The sequence below is a fragment of the Mytilus edulis genome, chromosome 9 (assembly GCF_963676685.1).
Source record: "Mytilus edulis chromosome 9, xbMytEdul2.2, whole genome shotgun sequence".
Lineage (NCBI taxonomy): Eukaryota > Metazoa > Mollusca > Bivalvia > Mytilida > Mytilidae > Mytilus > Mytilus edulis.
The window spans coordinates 10401116-10419610 of record NC_092352.1 but is presented as its reverse complement, the minus strand read 5'-3'; the positions used below and the strand labels follow the sequence as shown (position 1 = coordinate 10419610).

Below are 18495 nucleotides of genomic sequence, written 5' to 3'. Positions count from 1 at the left end.
ACATACACATACTCCTAACAGAACATCAGACAAATATTCCAGCAGCCAGTTCTAATGTCACAATAACTATCTATGTCATCTGTTTTCAGGCTTTTGTATATCCCATGTACAGACTGTGCTGGAACAGAATACATACACATACTCCTAACAGAACATCAGACAGATATTCCAGCCGCCAGTTCTAATGTCACAATAACTATCTATGTCATCTGTTTTCAGACTTTTGTATACCCCATGTACAGACTGTGCTGGAACAGAATACATACACATACTCCTAACAGAACATCAGACAGACATTCCAGCAGCCAGTTCTAATGTTACAATAACTATCTATGTCATCTGTTTTCAGGCTTTTGTATACCCCATGTACAGACTGTGCTGGAACAGAATACATACACATACTCCTAACAGAACATCAGACAGATATTCCAGCAGCCAGTTCTAATGTCACAATAACTATCTATGTCATCTGTTTTCAGGCTTTTGTATACCCCATGTACAGACTGTGCTGGAACAGAATACATACACATACTCCTAACAGAAGATCAGACAGATATTCCAGCAGCCAGTTCTAATGTCACAATAACTATCTATGTCATCTGTTTTCAGGCTTTTGTATACCCCATGTAGAGACTGTGCTGGAACAGAATACATACACATACTCCTAACAGAAGATCAGACAGATATTCCAGCAGCCAGTTCTAATGTCACAATAACTATCTATGTCATCTGTTTTCAGGCTTTTGTATACCCCATGTACAGACTGTGCTGGAACAGAATACATACACATACTCCTAACAGAACATCAGACAGATATTCCAGCAGCCAGTTCTAATGTCACAATAACTATCTATGTCATCTGTTTTCAGGCTTTTGTATACCCCATGTACAGACTGTGCTGGAACAGAATACATACACATACTCCTAACAGAACATCAGACAGATATTCCAGAAGCCAGTTCTAATGTCACAATAACTATCTATGTCATCTGTTTTCAGGCTTTTGTATACCCCATGTACAGACTGTGCTGGAACAGAATACATACACATACTTCTAACAGAACATCAGACAGATATTCCAGCAGCCAGTTCTAATGTCACAATAACAGTAGATGTCATCAGTCAGAATGATAAGCCTGTTGTATTCCTTACTCAGTATGGTAGCTCTATATTGTTGGAGGATAGTAGTGAACCAGTTGTGGTAAGTTCTATTGTCACAATAACAGTCCATGTCATCAGTCAGAATGATCACCCTGTTGTACTCCTTACTCAGTATGGTAGTTCTTTATTGTTGAAGGATAGTAGTGATCGAACCAGTTGTGGTAAGTTCTTTTGTCACAATAACAGTAGATGTCATCAGTCAGAATGATCGCCCTGTTATTTTCCTTACTCAGTATGGTAGCTCTTTATTGTTGAAGGATAGTAGTGAACCAGTTGTGGTAAGTTCTATTGCCAGAATAACAGTAGATGTCATCAGTCAGAATGATCGCCCTGTTGTTTTCTTACTCAGTACCATAGCTCTTTATTGTTGAGGTTTAACAAGGAACCAGTCATGGTAAGTTATTCAGATTTTGATGCAGTAAATACTTAGTATTTACAGAATATATTGAATGCCAGTTTATTCAAGATCTTTTGACCTTCGGGCCAGGTGAGCTTTTCCCATCACTTGGCGTCCGTCGTGGTTAACTTTTACAAAAATCTTCTCCTCTGAAACTACTGGGCCAAATTAAACCAAACATGGCCACAATCATCATTGGGGTATCTAGTTTAAAAAATGTGTGGCGTGACCCCGCCAACCAACCAAGATGGCTGCCATGGCTAAAAATAGAACATAGGGGTAAAATGCAGTTTTTGGCTTATAACTCAAAAACCAAAGCATTTAGAGCAAATCTGACATGAGGTAAAATTGTTTATCAGATCAAGATCTATCTGCCCTCAAATTTTCAAATGAATCCGACAACCCGTTATTGGGTTGCTGCCCCTGAACTGGTAATTTTAGGGAATTTTTGCTGTTTTTGGCTATTATCTTGAATATTATTATAGATAGAGATAAACTGTAAACAGCAATAATGTTTAGCAAAGTAAGATTGACAAATAAGTCAACATGACCAAAATGGTCAGTTGACTCCTTTAGGAGTTATTGACCTTTATAGTCAATTTTTAACCATTTTTAGCTCACCTGGCCCGAAGGGCCAAGTGAGCTTTTCCCATCACTTTGCGTCTGGCGTCCGTCGTCGTCCGTCGTCCGTCGTCGTCCGTTGTCGTTAACTTTTACAAAAATCTTCTCCTCTGAAACTACTGGGCCAAATTGAACCAAACTTGGCCACAATCATCATTGGGGTATCTAGTTCAAAAAATGTGTGGCGTGACCCGGTCAACCAACCAAGATGGCCGCCACGGCTAAAAATAGAACATAGGGGTAAAATGCAGTTTTTGGCTTATAACTCAAAAACCAAAGCATTTAAAGGAAATCTGACTGGGGTAAATATGTTTATCAGGTCAAGATCTATCTGCCCTGAAATTTTCAGATGAATCGGTCAACCCGTTGTTGGGTTGCTGCCCCTGAATTGGTCATTTTGAGGAAATTTTGCTGTTTTTGGTTATTATCTTGAATATTATTTTAGATAGAGATAAACTGTAAACAGCAATAATGTTCGGCAAAGTTAGATTTACAAATAAGTCAACATGACCGAAATGGTCAGTTGACCCCTTTAGGAGTTATTGCCCTTTATAGTCAATTTTTAACCATTTTTCATAAATCTAAGTAATCTTTTACAAAAATCTTCTCCTCTGAAACTACTGGGCCAAATTAATCCAAACTTGGCCACAATCATCTTTGGGGTATCTAGTTTAAAAAATGTGTGGCGTGACCCGGTCAACCAACCAAGATGGCCGCCACGGCTAAAAATAGAACATAGGGGTAAAATGCAGTTTTTGGCTTATAACTCAAAAACCAAAGCATTTAGAGGAAATCTGATGTGGGGTAAAAATGTTCATCAGGTCAAGATCTATCTGCCCTGAAATTTTCAGATGAATCGGTCAACCTGTTGTTGGGTTGCTGACCCTGAATTGGTAATTTTGAGGAAATTTTGCCGTTTTTGGTTATTATCTTGAATATTATTATAGATAGAGACAAACTGTAAACAGCAATAATGTTCAGCAAAGTTAGATTTACAAATAAGTCAACATGACCGAAATGGTCAGTTGACCCCTTAAGGAGTTATTGCCCTTTATAGTCAATTTTTAACCATTTTTCATAAATCTAAGTAATCTTTTACAAAAATCTTCTCCTCTGAAACTAATGGGCCAAATTAATCCAAAGTTGGCCACAATCATCTTTGGGGTATCTAGTTTAAAAAATGTGTGGCGTGACCCGGGCCAACCAACCAAGATGGCCGCCACGGCTAAAAATAGAACATGCAGTTTTTGGCTTATAACTCAAAAACCAAAGCATTTAGAGGAAATCTGACATGGGGTAAATATGTTTATCAGGTCAAGATCTATCTGCCCTGAAATTTTCAGATGAATCGATCAACCCGTTGTTGGGTTGCTGCCCCTGAATTGGTCATTTTGAGGAAATTTTGCTGTTTTTGGTTATTATCTTGAATATTATTATAGATAGAGATAAACTGTAAACAGCAATAATGTTCATCAAAGTAAGATTTACAAATAAGTCAACATGACCGAAATGGTCAGTTGACCCCTTTAGGAGTTATTGCCCTTTATAGTCAATTTTTAACCATTTTTCGTAAATCTTAGTTATCTTTTACAAAAATCTTCTCCTCTGAAACTACTGGGCCAAATTAATTCAAACTTAACCACAATCATCTTTGAGGTACCTTGTTTGAAAAATGTGTCCGATGACCTGGCCATCCAACCAAGATGGCCACCATGGCTAAAAATAGAACAGGGGTAAAATGTAGTTTTTTGCTTATAACTCTGAAACCAAATCATTTAGAGGAAATCTGACAAGGAGTTAAATTGTTAATCAAGTCAATATATATCTGCTCTGAAATATTCAAATGACTTGGACAACCGGTTGTTGGGTTGCTGCCCTCCAATTGGTAATTTTTAAAGAAATTTTGCTGTTTTTGGTTATTATCTTGAATACTATTATAGATAGCGATAAACTGTAAACAGCAATAATGTTCATCAAAGTAAGATCTACAAATAAGTCCACATGACCTAAATGGTCAATTGACCCCTTAAGGAGTTATTGCCCTTTATAGTCAATTTTTTTTTCTCTGTTACTAATGGGCAAAGTTCATTATAGATATAATTGTAAGAAGCAAGAACGTTCAGTAAAGTAAGAACTTCAAACACATCACCATCACCAAAATACAATTTTGTCATGAATCCATTTGTGTCCTTTGTTTAATATGCACATAGATCAAGGTGAGCGACACAGGCTCTTTAGAGCCTCTAGTTCGTAAATCTTAGTAATCTTTTACAAAAATCTTCTCCTCTGAAACTACTGGGCCAAATTAATCCAAACTTGGCCACAATCATCTTTGGGGTATCTAGTTTAAAAAATGTGTGGCGTGACCGGGCCAACCAACCAAGATGGCTGCAATGGCTAAAAATAGAACATATGGGTAAAATGCAGTTTTTGGCTTATAACTCAAAAACCAAAGCATTTAGAGCAAATTTGACATGATGTAAAATTGTTTATCAGGTCAAAATCTATCTGCCCTCAAATTTTCAGATGAATCCGACAACCCGTTGTTGGGTTGCTGCCCCTGAACTGGTAATTTTAAGGAAATTTTACTGTTTTTGGTTATTATCTTGAATATTATTATAGATAGAGATAAACTGTAAACAGCAATAATGTTCAGCAAAGTAAGATTTACAAATAAGTGAACTTGACCGAAATGGTCAGTTGACCCCTTTAGGAGTTATTGCCCTTTATAGTCAATTTTTAACAATTTTTCTTAAATCTTAGTAATCTTTTACAAAAATCTTCTTCTCTGAAACTACTGGGCCAAATTAATCCAAACTTGGCCACAATCATCTTTGGGGTATCTAGTTTAAAAAATGTGTCCTTGACCCGGCCATTCAACCAAGATGGCTGCCATGGCTAAAAATAAAACATAGGGGTAAAATGCAGTTTTTGGCTTAAAACTCAAAAACCAAAGCATCTAGAGCAAATCTGACATGGGTTAAATTGTTTATCAGGTCAAAATCTATCTGCCCTGAAATTTTCGGATGAATTGGACAACCCGTTATTGGGTTGCTGCCCCTTAATTGGTAATTTTAAGGAAATTTTACTGTTTTTGGGTTATTATCTTGAATATTATTATAGATAGAGATAAACTTTAAACAGCAATAATGTACAGCAAAGTAAGATTTACAAATAAGTCAACATGACTGAAATGGTCAATTGACCCCCTAAGGAGTTATTGTCCTTTATAGTCAATTTTTAACAATTTTCATAAAATTTGTAAATTTTTACAAACATTTTTTACTGAAACTACTGGGCCAAGTTCATTATAGATAGAGATAATTGTAAGCAGCAAGAATGTTCAGTAAAGTAAGGGAGCTACCATTTGATTTTTATGGGGGGGCTAGGATGAAATTTGAAAAAAATAGGCAGGACAGGAGTTTTGAGTTAAAAAAAAAAAGGCAGGATGAGACACTTGCAAAAAAAAAAAGCCAGTATGACAATTTAGGTAAAAAAAAGTCAGGATAAACTTAAAAAAAAGGCAGGACCGAACAGAGTGAAAAATAAAAAGGCAGGACAGAGATTACAGCTAAAAAAAAATGCAGGACAAAATTTTTCATCCTAGCCCCCCCCCCATAAAAATCAAATGGTAGCTCCCTAAGATGTACAAACACATTATCATCACCAAAACACAATTTTGTCATGAATCCATCTTCTTCCTTTGTTTAATATTCACATAGACCAAGGTGAGCGACACAGGCTCTTTAGAGCCTCTAGTAAAGAGCCTCTAGTTTCTCATTTGGAACTTCTTTTTAAGTAGTGAAACACAGATTGTAAACATATGAAAGAAAGAGCAGGAAAGACTACGAAACAGTGTAATCAAAATTTCAAAATACAGTGATACTTTTTTAAGATTGAATCTTTCATTTACCCTTGAACTGTTGTCTTTATTTCACTCATGAAAAATCACATTTTTATAGGTATACCTAGAGCAGAAAACCAATTACACAGAACACATCTGGTCTGATCAGTTCAGGGCTGTGTTTGGAGCATATGATATTGATGTACAAGACAATTTAACTTTGATGGTATCACAACTTGATCATGGAAATATTACTATTTCACAACAACAGTTGATGCCTCCTGATATAGGACCATGCCCTCATGATCCATTGGTAAGTTTTTTAACATTCAAATACTTTATTATGCCATAGTAATTTAATTATTGTATGTTCTTCCTACATTTATATTTTGAATGCAAACTTCTGACAATGTTATTATCACAAATTAATTTATTCTGTGAGGAGATAGTGACACGTGTCCTCTCCATGTGTTGTTGGGTTTTTGTCTCATTAACATAATATACTCAAAATCACCTTTGATGCATCCTTATATAACAGTTTGTTCCTGCATATCTCATAGTTATACTACTTCTCAAAACATCATTTTATACTGAGATTTTGTTTCAGAACAATAATTATTCAGTCTACAGGTTTCAGTTGCTAATTTCTATCCTAAGTGTTTATGAATATCTTTATATTCTTTAGCTTGAAAACGTCGGAACTAAGCTTATTCCATGCATGCATGGACGAAGGCAACTAACATTAACTTAGTGGACTAACACAACAGACTTAGTCCATGCATGCATGAGCTAAACTAACTTAAAATAGACTTTTGAAATTAATTAATTATTAAAGCAGCTTAGTCCATGCAAGTATGGACTAAGTTAATGTTAGTTGCCTTCGTCCATGCATGCATGGAGTAAACTTAGTGCTCAAGTTTTCATGTTTACATAACATGAAAAGGTTTAGTCATACTATCAAGTGTTTGCAATTTATTTTTTAAGGTAAGTTATAATGCACAAAAATCAACTAAGAAGAAAAAAATGATAGTTACATCAAATTAAAAAAAAATCTTACTAACATCATGAAATTAAGCTGTAATGCAGGTTTTCTCAACTTGATGCTTATTTAAAAACCTTGTTTTATGTAAAAATAAGAATGACAAAAAACTGAAAAGAAAAATGTCTATCATCAACACTTATGTTCCATTTCAGATTGATAATTTACTTTGTGGGAATTTTACTCAAACATTACCATACAATGTAACAGATATGTCATGGATCTATATCACAGTGACCTATATTCAACTTGACAATTACTATGGTTATGACTATATAAAGCTGTACGTGATGGATGATAGGAACAGCTCATCTGAAGTGGTTACCATACAGGTTGCTATTTTGGAATCACCCTGTCAAAACAAAGGGGCATGTCAAGGTAAAAATCAAAGTTGTAACCTGTTGATAGTTTGAACTATGGTGTTGATAAAAGCTCATTGTAGAGTATTTATATTAAATAGTTGAATAATTGAGTTATAACTGGTAAATTAAGAGATACTGCAGTGACACATAGAGATTTCTTTTTTTTGTCCACAGCATTGTCATGGATCTTAAAGTTGTTCCATAATCTATGTCACATTTCGTTAATTCTTGAAAACAGCTGTAGTCTGACTGATTTTGGGGTTTTCCAATACTGAAACATTGACTCCGGCCAATCAATTTGTCAAATTCAACAGGGAAAATACTTCTTTGGTTTATGAGATTTAATTGATAGTTAGAAAATTTTACCTATTATATACTTTATAAATATTGTTTGCTCTTCGAATAAAGTCAGAACGGCTTTTCTTAATATATTAAGTTCCAAAATTCTGTTTTTAGAAATAATTGGACAATTTAAAATTTACAAATTTGAGGCAATTTAGCAGGAATGTCCTTAAGACTGTTCCAATCCGCATATCTATGGAATTAACTGACATGATTGTAATAAATTCTTTTTCAGCAAAGAACACAAGTAATTACCCTTGTGAAGATACTCACAGAGCTGACAGTTTTGATTTCTATTATGACTGTGAATGTCCACCAGAGTTTACTGGACTACATTGTGAAGAGGATGTGGATGAATGCCTACGTAAACCCTGTCCAGATTCTTACACCTGCACTAACAAGTATGGTGGATATGATTGTTCTTGTCCTGACTGTGGATTGGCTGCATGGGTTAAAGTTGTGATTGGTCTTTCTGTTGTGATTATAGTCATCATTGCTATCATAGTGATTGTATGCTGCAGGATAAAAAATAGGTACATATGATTAAAATGCCTTTTTTTTGTACTTTTGTTTGAATAGACAAAAAAAAATACATATTGTAAGTCTATAGTTAAAACTTAAGTTACAAATCATCTATGATTCACTCTATACCTTACAATACAAGATCTAAAACAGCTATAATTTTATCTTTTTCAGAGTGAAAATTATATATATGTATATTTTATTTTAATGTTTTAAAGTGAAAAAGCATTTTGCAGTACTCAAGACATTATCATGTACATTAGAATGACAACAAAATGAACCTCTTTGTAGTTTATAAGTTATGAAGAGCCTTTGCATCACATTGCAGAGGCGGATTTAGAGGGGGGGCCCAGGGGGCCCGGGCCCCCCCTTTTTGGGAAAAAAATTGGTTGCTTATATAGGGAATCACTGAAACGTGACTGGAGTGGGCCCCCTCTTAACGAAGTCAGTGGGCCCCCACTTATGAAAATTTCTAGATCCGCCAGTGCATTGTCTACATAACCTTACACATGCATAGGTACTGTAGTAACTTAGAGGTTGATAAATAGTTTTGGTCTTTGTACTCATTGAATGTATTTGTTACTTTCTTTATTTGTAGACTTAATTTATCAATAAATTCAAAGAAAGTTTGTGTAAAAAAAGAAATATTAATTAAAGGCTAAAACGATATATGTACATTTAGAATTACTATGGTTATACTTTGTAAATGTAAATGCAGGGGCGTAGCTACCCGGAGGCACGACAGCACGTGCATCCACGTCGTTTTCACAAAAAAAAAAAAAAAAAAAAAAAAGCAGAAGAGAGAGAGATGAGTTGGTCAATCGGAATCGGAGACTTTTGGTGTCTTTTTCGTCTATCCTGGATATTAGTTTGACAACCTAGTTACAAGTGTTGATGAGGCTGTTCATTCAGAAAAAGATCGTAGCTCCGTAGTTGCGTGCACATTGATTCGGCATGCAAAAAAAAGAAATGGCAAAATAAAAATTTATAAATTGAATGTTAAAGGAAACAACTATGTTGTCACTTTTTTTAATTGATGAAATATCATTAAATAACGACATATGGTTTCAAAATAATTGTTTGTTTTTTTTGGAGATTATGACAAAATCGTAAGGTTACTTGTATCTTTTACAAGATTTTTACTTTTGAATTTGTAATACTCAGTCTAAGATATGTAGTTTTGGAGCACATTTTACAGTGTACAGTTCATCAGTTTGGAATGAGATGTACCAATCGGCATTAGAATTATCAGATCCATTCGATATCGTTGAAAATATGCCGAAGCGATGTGGTTGACAGACTATACCGGAGCCAATCACCCTGCAACCACGCCAAAACAGTATTGGAAAGTCTCATTATTTTTTGCATTCATAGACCATATGATAAGGCAACTGGGGAGTGGGGTTGCGTCAAGTTATCAGAAAATCGCCTCTTTGTGCTGTATCTGCTTCATTGTGTTTGTTGAATAACTATGAGGAAGACATATTGACAATAACAAGATATTTTATTAACCTTCTATACAGGAGGGTATTATAATGTATAACAATAATGTCCGGATCGTATCCGGTTAAGATATGTCAATATTACGGTATGTGACATCCCCCTTTTTCTAAAAGATGAAATAAAAATGAAATGATTTAATGAATAAATGAATTTGAGTATTATCCAGTTAAAATTAATACTGAATGATTATGACTAGAAATTAATACTGACTTGGTTAATAAAATTGAGAAAGGAAATGGTGAATATGTCAAAGCGACAACCACCCGACCATAGAGCAAACAACAGCCGAAGGCAACCAATGGGTCTTCAATGTAGCGAGAATTCCCGCACCCGTAGGTGTCCTTCAGCTGGCCCCTAAAATATGCATAATAGTACAGTGATAATGGACGTCATACTAAACTCCGAATTATACACAAGAAACTAAAAATTAAAATCATACAAGACTAACAAAGGCCAGAGGCTCCTGACTTGGGACAGGCGCAAAATTGCAGCGGGGTTAAACATGTTTATGAGATCTCCCCCCTCCCCCTATACCTCTAGCCAATGTAGAAAAGTAAAAGAATAACAATACGGACATTAAAATTCAGTTCAAGAGAAGTCCGAGTCTGATGTCAAAAGATGTAACAAAAGAAAATAAATAAAATGACAATAATACATAAATAACAACAGACTACTAGCAGTTAACTGACATGTCAGCTCCAGACCTCAATTAAACTGATTGAAAGATTATGTCTTCATCATATGAATATCAGGTACAATCCCTCCCGTTAAGGGTTTAGTATCATACTATCATAAAATATATGAGAAGAACATAACCCGTGTCATGCCAACAACTGTTTTTTTAGAAATAAATGTGTTTAGTTCCGATGCAAAGACCCTATCAGTGAATCAATGTTAAAGCCAAAATATGCAATCTTTAATGACCTGACAACAGTATCGTAACTATATCCCCTTTTAATAAGTCTATTTAAAGGTTTTGTTAGTTTCTGAGGAGAATACTGACATTTTTGTGCTTTATAAAGAATATTTCCATAAAATTTTGGATGTGAAATACCTGAATGTATAAGATGTCTGCATGTTGAGTTATATTTACGAATTATTTCCTTATACCGGTGATAAAATTTAGTAAATGTTTTGACCAGTTTGTGATATCGAAAACCCTGGTGTAATAATTTTTCAGTAATACATAAATTTCTCTCGCTAAAATCTAATACATTGTTACATACACGAGCGAATCGTACAAGTTGAGATATATAAACACCATAAGATGGTGACAAGGGAACGTCACCATCTAAAAATGGATAATTAACAATAGGAAATGAAAAATCATCTCTTTTATCATAAATTTTTGTATTAAGCTTCCCGTTTATGATATAGATATCAAGATCGAGGAAAGGGCAGTGGTCATTGTTATCATTAGCTTTATTTAAAGTAAGTTCTACAGGATAAATTTCTTTAGTATACATACTGAAGTCGTCATTATTTAGAGCCAATATATCATCCAAATATCTAAAAGTATTGTTAAATTTTTGTATCAAATGTTGTTTTGATGGGTCTTTGCTAATTTTAGTCATAAATTGTAACTCATAACAATACAAAAACAGGTCCGCAATAAGTGGTGCACAGTTAGTCCCCATTGGAATTCCAATAACTTGACGATATACGGAATCTCCAAAGCGAACAAAAATGTTATCAAGTAAAAATTCAAGTGCATAAATAGTATCAAAGCATGTCCAATTGACATAGTTCTTTTGTTTATTGCTACTAAAAAATGATCTAAAAGAGTTTGAACATATGTACTCGCATTCCGACTTTTTAAATGCCCAGTTAATTAGGGATGTGAATTTTTTCTTAATAAGAATATGAGGCAAAGTGGTATATAGGGTAGAAAAATCAAAACTTTGAACAGATTCAAAATCACCAATATATGCATGCAATTTATCAAGTACTTCCAACGAGTTTTTGACACTCCAAAAGTAATTAATTCCACTATTTTCAAAGGCCTTATTTGAACAATTTATTATCAGGTTTTTTATTGTACCAAGTGTACTAGTAAGTAAAACAGACAATTTAGTAGTTGAACAATGGCTGGAAGATGAAATAAATCTATATTTGTAAGGTTTTTTGTGCAGCTTCGGAAGCCAGTACATAGTTGGGACTTTCATTGTGTTTGGTTCTGCTTGTAAAGAAGTAGCTAAAAGTTTATGTTTGTTACAGATGTCGTTTTCTGAAAATGAAGTCAGTTGGAATGTTGGTGAATTCGTGATTTCCTTTTGCAGAACCTCTATATAAAATTTACGTCAAACAATAATGATATTATTAGCAGCTTTATCAGCCGGGACAAAAACAAATTCCTTGGCTAGTTCTGTTAGTTTATTTTTGATACGCGAAATAGGGTTTTTATAGTTTTTGTTGAGGGTAAAATGTTCTTTAAAATGTTGTATTCGAATATCAACTATCTTCATTACTGAATTAAAAAAAGAGTCCAAAGATTTTTTGTCAGCTTTTTCCCGTTTTACCCATTTCAAACAGTAGGCGCGGAGTGAGTCGTTGATGATATTACGACACTCATTCCAGTTAATAGTTGACGGGGGACGATATTTAGGTCCTTTACTGAGGAATGATTTTAACTCTCGGTCGCGAACGATGTTAAGGTCTCCTGTTATAACATGGGAAATTGGTCCATAGGTGTATTCTGAATTACTGCAATTACACGACATAGGTGTATTTTCAGTGATATTTACATCTTTACACAATTGGCTATAATTAAACACATATTTTCGGGTAGATTTCTTGTAAATATAACAAATGAGAGGGAGTTCAGTATTATCAAAATATCCAGGAATTTGGTCTTTAACAGAATGGTCGTTAAAAATACCGGCAATATTTACAAAATCAAAACCTTTATTGACATACTTTATTTTAATAAAATGTTTTTTATGATCTTCAGGGCGATCAATTTTTGGAAACAGTTTAGAATAACAATATGCCATTATAATTTGGACAATTTCATACTTAGGACTGTAATATGAAATTGTGTTGCAATCCTCTAAAATTTTATTTAATTTATTTATAGGTAAAGAACAAAGTTTGGTTAACAGATAATGTCTGCCGTTGTTTTTTGAAATGGAAATTAGGTCCGAAATATTTGTATGGTTGGTCCGAAATTTTCTTTGATTGCGATTTTTTCTGCGTCCATGAGAACGATTTTTACGAACAGTTTTAGAAACTATATCCAAAATGTTAACAGAATCGGTTCTTGATATATTGCCAATTCCCATGATATTATCATTAAGACCGAGAGGGTAGACTGTCTGTAATTTTTTAATCCAATTTAATTCATTTATTTTTCGTGATCGTACAAACTTGGAATGAGATTCACCAGGCTGCTTATTTACTACTTCTAAAGGTTGAACTGTTAAATATTTAATAGGATGACTGTGCTTCTTAAGATGTTGATAAATGATACTTTTGAATTTATTGGGTCTTTTAAAACGATACAGGTGTTCTTGCGTGCGTTTAGATAAATATCGCCCAGTTTCACCTACGTACTGAATACCGCATCCCGGTTTGTTTCATGTGAGTAAATAAATAATACTGTTTGTTTTTCAAGTAATATCAGTTTCAAAATTTAGAGAAAATGTGCGACCATTAAATGTGGACCTTACTGTATTGTTGGTGGAAAGACGGGGACACGTAAGTCATTTTTTGGCATGACACTTATCGATAGAAGGGTAACCACGATTTTTATTGTTAAAAACGTTAGCTATGGTAGTATTTTTAGATAAGCGATTCTGAAGATTGAGACGTGTAGATACCCTTTGAACGAGTTTAGTATTTAATATTTTTCCATTTCTAAGCTTCATATTTGTTTTTTGGTATGTAGATTTATTACAAAGGAGCAAAGACTGGCGTCCAGAATATGAACCATCACACAGTAGATTAAATTGTGTAAAAATGATAAAACTGTTCGGCTCAAGACGTCAAATGCTTATTGTCATAAGTTACTCGACAAATTTAACAAAAGATCTTTTCCAATTTAACTTAAAGTCTATATATTGTCTTTTCTGATAACTAACTAAAACTAGCTAAATACTTTCTAAAATCTACTTGACAGTTCAACAAAATTATTTTACATAGTCATTTAATTTGGTTGGCACTTTGACTGTTCTTCCAGATCTTGTCACGGGTGAGTTAGATGGTTCAATACTTTCATTTTCCTCAGACGCAACGGTTTCACTGCGGTCTAATGTTTGTGAATTGTTACAGACAGTTGAAGTTTTACGGACCGTTAAATTGTGATTGTTCTTGAAATGTTCATTTTCAACTGTGTTTCCATTGTAAGCGGTTGGTCTTATATGCCTACGGTTTCTTCTGTAACGCCTGCCATCTGATGTTTGTACTACATAAGAGCGAGGAGTGTGGTGTTTTTGAATTATTTTTCCTGCTTTCCATTTTCCATCTGTGTACATTACAATAGAGTCTCCTTGTTTTAGCTGTTTCAATTCAGGTCCACAATGTTTATCATAGTTGGTTTTAGCTTTCTTTTGGCGAATTTCGAGTTTTTTGATAATTTCACTGTTGTTGACGTTTTGTGGCATCAATAGCGGTAATGAAGTAGGTAGTGATGTTTTTAATCTCCTATTTAGGAACAATTGTGCTGGCGAAAGATCAATGTCCAACGGTGTGTTTCTATAGTCTAATAGAGCTTTGTGTGGATCCTTCGATTTCATAATTAGCTTCTTGATGGTTTGAACGCTTCTTTCTGCTTGTCCGTTCGACTGAGCATAGTGTGGGCTGCTCGTTGTATGTTTAAATCCATATTCGGTAGCAAATCTTTTGAATTCTAATGAAGAAAACTGAGGACCATTGTCGGAAACTAATTCGTCAATATATCCAAATCTTGACATTAGTCCTTTTAAGTAATCAATGGTGTTTTTGCTAGTTTCATTGTCTAGTTTCATAACTTCTGGCCACTTTGAGTAGTAGTCTACTACTAATAGATAATGTTGTTTTTGGTATTCAAATAAGTCGGTAGCAACTTTTGACCAGGGTCTTACCGGTATTTTTGGCATTAACATCGGTTTCTTTGCATTTAGAGATTGATGTTGAGCGCAAAGTCCACATGCTTTAGCTTTGTCCTCGATGTCTTGTCCCATGCCGATCCAGAATAGTACATCACGTGCACGGCTTTTGCACATTACGATTCCAAGATGTGATTCGTGTATTTTGTCCAACATTTCATTTTGTAGCGCTTTTGGTACAATTGCTTTGTTTGACTTGTACAATAGTCCATCGATGACTGAAAGTTCATCACGGTAAGTCCAGTATGGCCTCAAAGAGTGTATAAGTTCAGATTTTTCATTTGGCCATCCATTAAATATGACATCTTGTAATTTTTGAAGGTGTTCATCATTTGCAGTTACCTTCTGAAATTTAGCATACATTTCTGGTGCAATTGGCAAGTATGATATCAAATGAATGTCATTCACGTGTAAGTCTGGTACTAATACTTCCTTTGTTTCTTTTAGGAACGATCTACTGAGATGATCTGCTAGATACATCTCTTTGCCTTGTTTATAGTCAACTTTAAGATCATACTTTTCTAATGCTATTAAAAGTCTCTGTAATCTAGGCAGTGTTTGGTGAAGCGGTTTCAGGAAGATTGATTGTAGCGGTTTATGGTCTGTCTCTATTTGAACACGGCGACCATATACGAACTCATGGAATTTATTACATCCATAAACAATTGCAAGAGTTTCTTTCTCCATCTGCGGATATCGTTGTTGTGTTTGAGTAAGAGCACGTGAGGCATATGCAACTGGTTTCTGATTTTGTATCAGTACAGCTCCAAGTCCTTTTGAACTAGCATCAACACTGAGTGTAAGCGGTTTGTTCGGATTGTAGTATTGCAGCAGAGGTGCATTTGTTGCCATTTCTTTCAACTTCTGAAAGCTAGTTTCTTGTTTTTCATCCCAGTGCCATGCTTTGTTTTTCTCTAAAAGTGTTCTTAACGGTGCACTGACTGTTGACATGTTTGGCATAAACTTGCCAAGATACTGAATAAAACCCATGAAGGTTTGCAGATCCTTGACGCACTCCTGTTTTGACATTTTATTAACTGCACGGATTTTTTCTGGGTCTGGTTTCACGCCTTCACTTGTTAGATGGTGTCCAACGTATGTTACTTCCGGTTTGCTGATTTGGCATTTTCCGGCACTGAGTTTCAAGTTGTATTCTCGAGCTCTGTCTAGAACTTGTTTAAGACACATATCATGTTCTTTTTGGTCTGATCCCCAAATAAGAATGTCGTCGATAATCGCTTCTGCTCCTTCAATGTCGGATACCATTTCAGACACAATTTTCTGGAATACTTCCGATGCTGAATTTATTCCGATAGGTAAGCGAGCAAATCTATAACGTCCAAATGGTGTATTAAATGTGCATAGCTTTGAGCTAGGTTCGTCTAGTTGAATATGTCAAAATCCACTGGTGGCATCCAATTTACTAAAGACTTTAGGGTTCGGCATTTGCGATATAACTTCTCCTACTGTTTTTAACGGATAATGTTCACGTAAAAATGCCTTGTTCAGATCACGTGGATCGATGCATATTCGAATTTTGCCGTTTGGTTTAATGACAGTAACCATTGAGTTGACCCATTGTGTAGGTTCTTGCTGTTTGGAGATTACACCAATGTCCTCCATACGATCAAGTTCAGATTTGACTTTGTCTTTGATAGCTATGGGTATCTTACGCGGTGCGTGTACAACTGGTGCTACAGTTTTGTTGATACGTATCTTATGTGTTCCTGGTAGACATCCTAGGCCTGTGAATAAATCTCCATATTGGTGTTCCATATTTTCTGGTAAAAATTGTTTTGTCGTTTCTTGCGGATTGCTTGTTTGAGTGATTGAATGTATGCGCTTTAGGAGTTTCATGGCTTCGCATGTTTTGACAGTGTCAATGATGTGTCCTGAGTATGAACGTAGTGGCGATACCTGTTTAGTAATGATAGGATGCGAACAAATGGTTTTCAGTTTGTTTAGGGAAAGTACGTTGTACTTTGCACCTGTGTCTAGCTGAAAGTTAACTGGTACGTCGTTGACGTTGATTGTTTCGGTCCATTCGTCGGTATTTAATTCTTGATTATCAATTGTTGCTACAAAAAGTTCATCATCATCATCAGATTCACTGCATATGTCTAAAGTGTGCATTGTCTTTGATGATTTGTTTGATGACAGACAGACGGACACAAAGTGGTTGTATTTATGGCATTTGTTGCATTGTTTCCCGAATGCAGGACATTTTCTACGCTCATGTTTATACCTCCACAGTTTTTACATTTGTTTGCGAAATTGGGTGATTGCCCCTTGTTATTTTGAGGTGGTCCCCTTTGTGGTGTGTATTGCTTGCCATACTTTTTACCTGATGATCTTGATCCTTGTTTGTTTAACATGTTAATTGTTTTATCTTCGCTTTCCATAGTTTTAAGTTGAGCCTTTAAAAGTTCATATGTTCTAGCGAAATTTATAGCCTTTTCTAACGAGAGTTCGGACCCTTCAGTGATACATTTCTCCCAAACTTTGTGGTCTTTAGTTCCAAAAACAATGGCATCACGTACCATTTCCTCCGGCGTCGCATATCCACAATCTTTTACCAATATTTTGAGGTCTGTGAGATATTCTTCGAAAGTGTCAATTTCTTTTTGTACACGGCTCAAAAATTTGTATCGTGAATAAATCTTATTCGATTTAGGGCGGACGTGTTTTTCAAAGTTCTGATAGTGCACATCAAGTTTCTTTTTATCGTCCTCCTAAAGATCCCAGGTCGAGTATATGTCCCTTCCTTTATTGCCGATCCATATCATTAGATAGTTACATTTTTGTGCTTCAGCAGTTTTGGCTAGAGGTCCCGCGAACCAGAATTCTGTGTGTTGTTGGAAAGATTTCCAAGCGGTCACTAGGTCCGTCGCTTCCCAGTCCATTTTGGGGTGTGATCCTGATAGTGCATCCATGATTATGATAATTTAGGTAGCTGGATTGTTCTTGCAACTTTTCAGATTGCTTCCATCTACAGATGGCTTAATTTCATGATGATGAGCGGTGGTTCAATCTGACACCATGTTGAATAACTATGAGGAAGACATATTGACAATAACAAGATATTTTATTAACCTTCTATACAGGAGAGTATTATAATATATAACAATAATGTCCGGATCGTATCCGGTTAAGATATGTCAATATTACGGTATGTGACAGTGTTGTAGGAAATATCACAAACGAACAAATCTCAATATTGTCTGAAACATACGAAACTGACCTAGCATGTAATTTTGACGAATTCAATTGGGAGGTCGCTCGATGCCGAACACGTACGCTGGTTTATAACATCTTGCAAGTGCCTCCATGCCATGATGGCCCTGAGATCTATCAGTCACGGTACTACGTATGTAATTGAAAACAAATGTACAATCAACAATGAACAACGAAAGTTACATAGCATTACTGCATATTCATCGGGATTTCAGTGTGAATGTTGACAAAGTAATAGAGAAGTTTGTTTCTGCCCAGACCCGAAGAGCAGATTTTGGACAATTTTGAGTAAATTCTGTATCACAAATATGTGTTGTTTATGTATTACTATATTCAGAAGATTTATTAATAGTTTTACATTCATAAATTTTTATCTACATATAGCT

The 18495-nt window shown here is 35.1% G+C and overlaps 1 protein-coding gene across 1 annotated transcript in view; it reads left to right on the top strand.

Annotated features, from left to right (window-relative positions):
• Window positions 1–18495, top strand: part of LOC139489503 (uncharacterized) — a 255507-nt gene that overhangs the window by 224306 nt on the left and 12706 nt on the right. Inside the window, exons 167-170 of the mRNA XM_071275986.1 lie at window positions 1000–1201; window positions 6142–6336; window positions 7218–7440; window positions 8002–8299. Of these exons, the coding sequence (XP_071132087.1) occupies window positions 1000–1201; window positions 6142–6336; window positions 7218–7440; window positions 8002–8299 (918 nt within the window). The remainder of the gene's footprint in view (window positions 1–999; window positions 1202–6141; window positions 6337–7217; window positions 7441–8001; window positions 8300–18495) is intronic.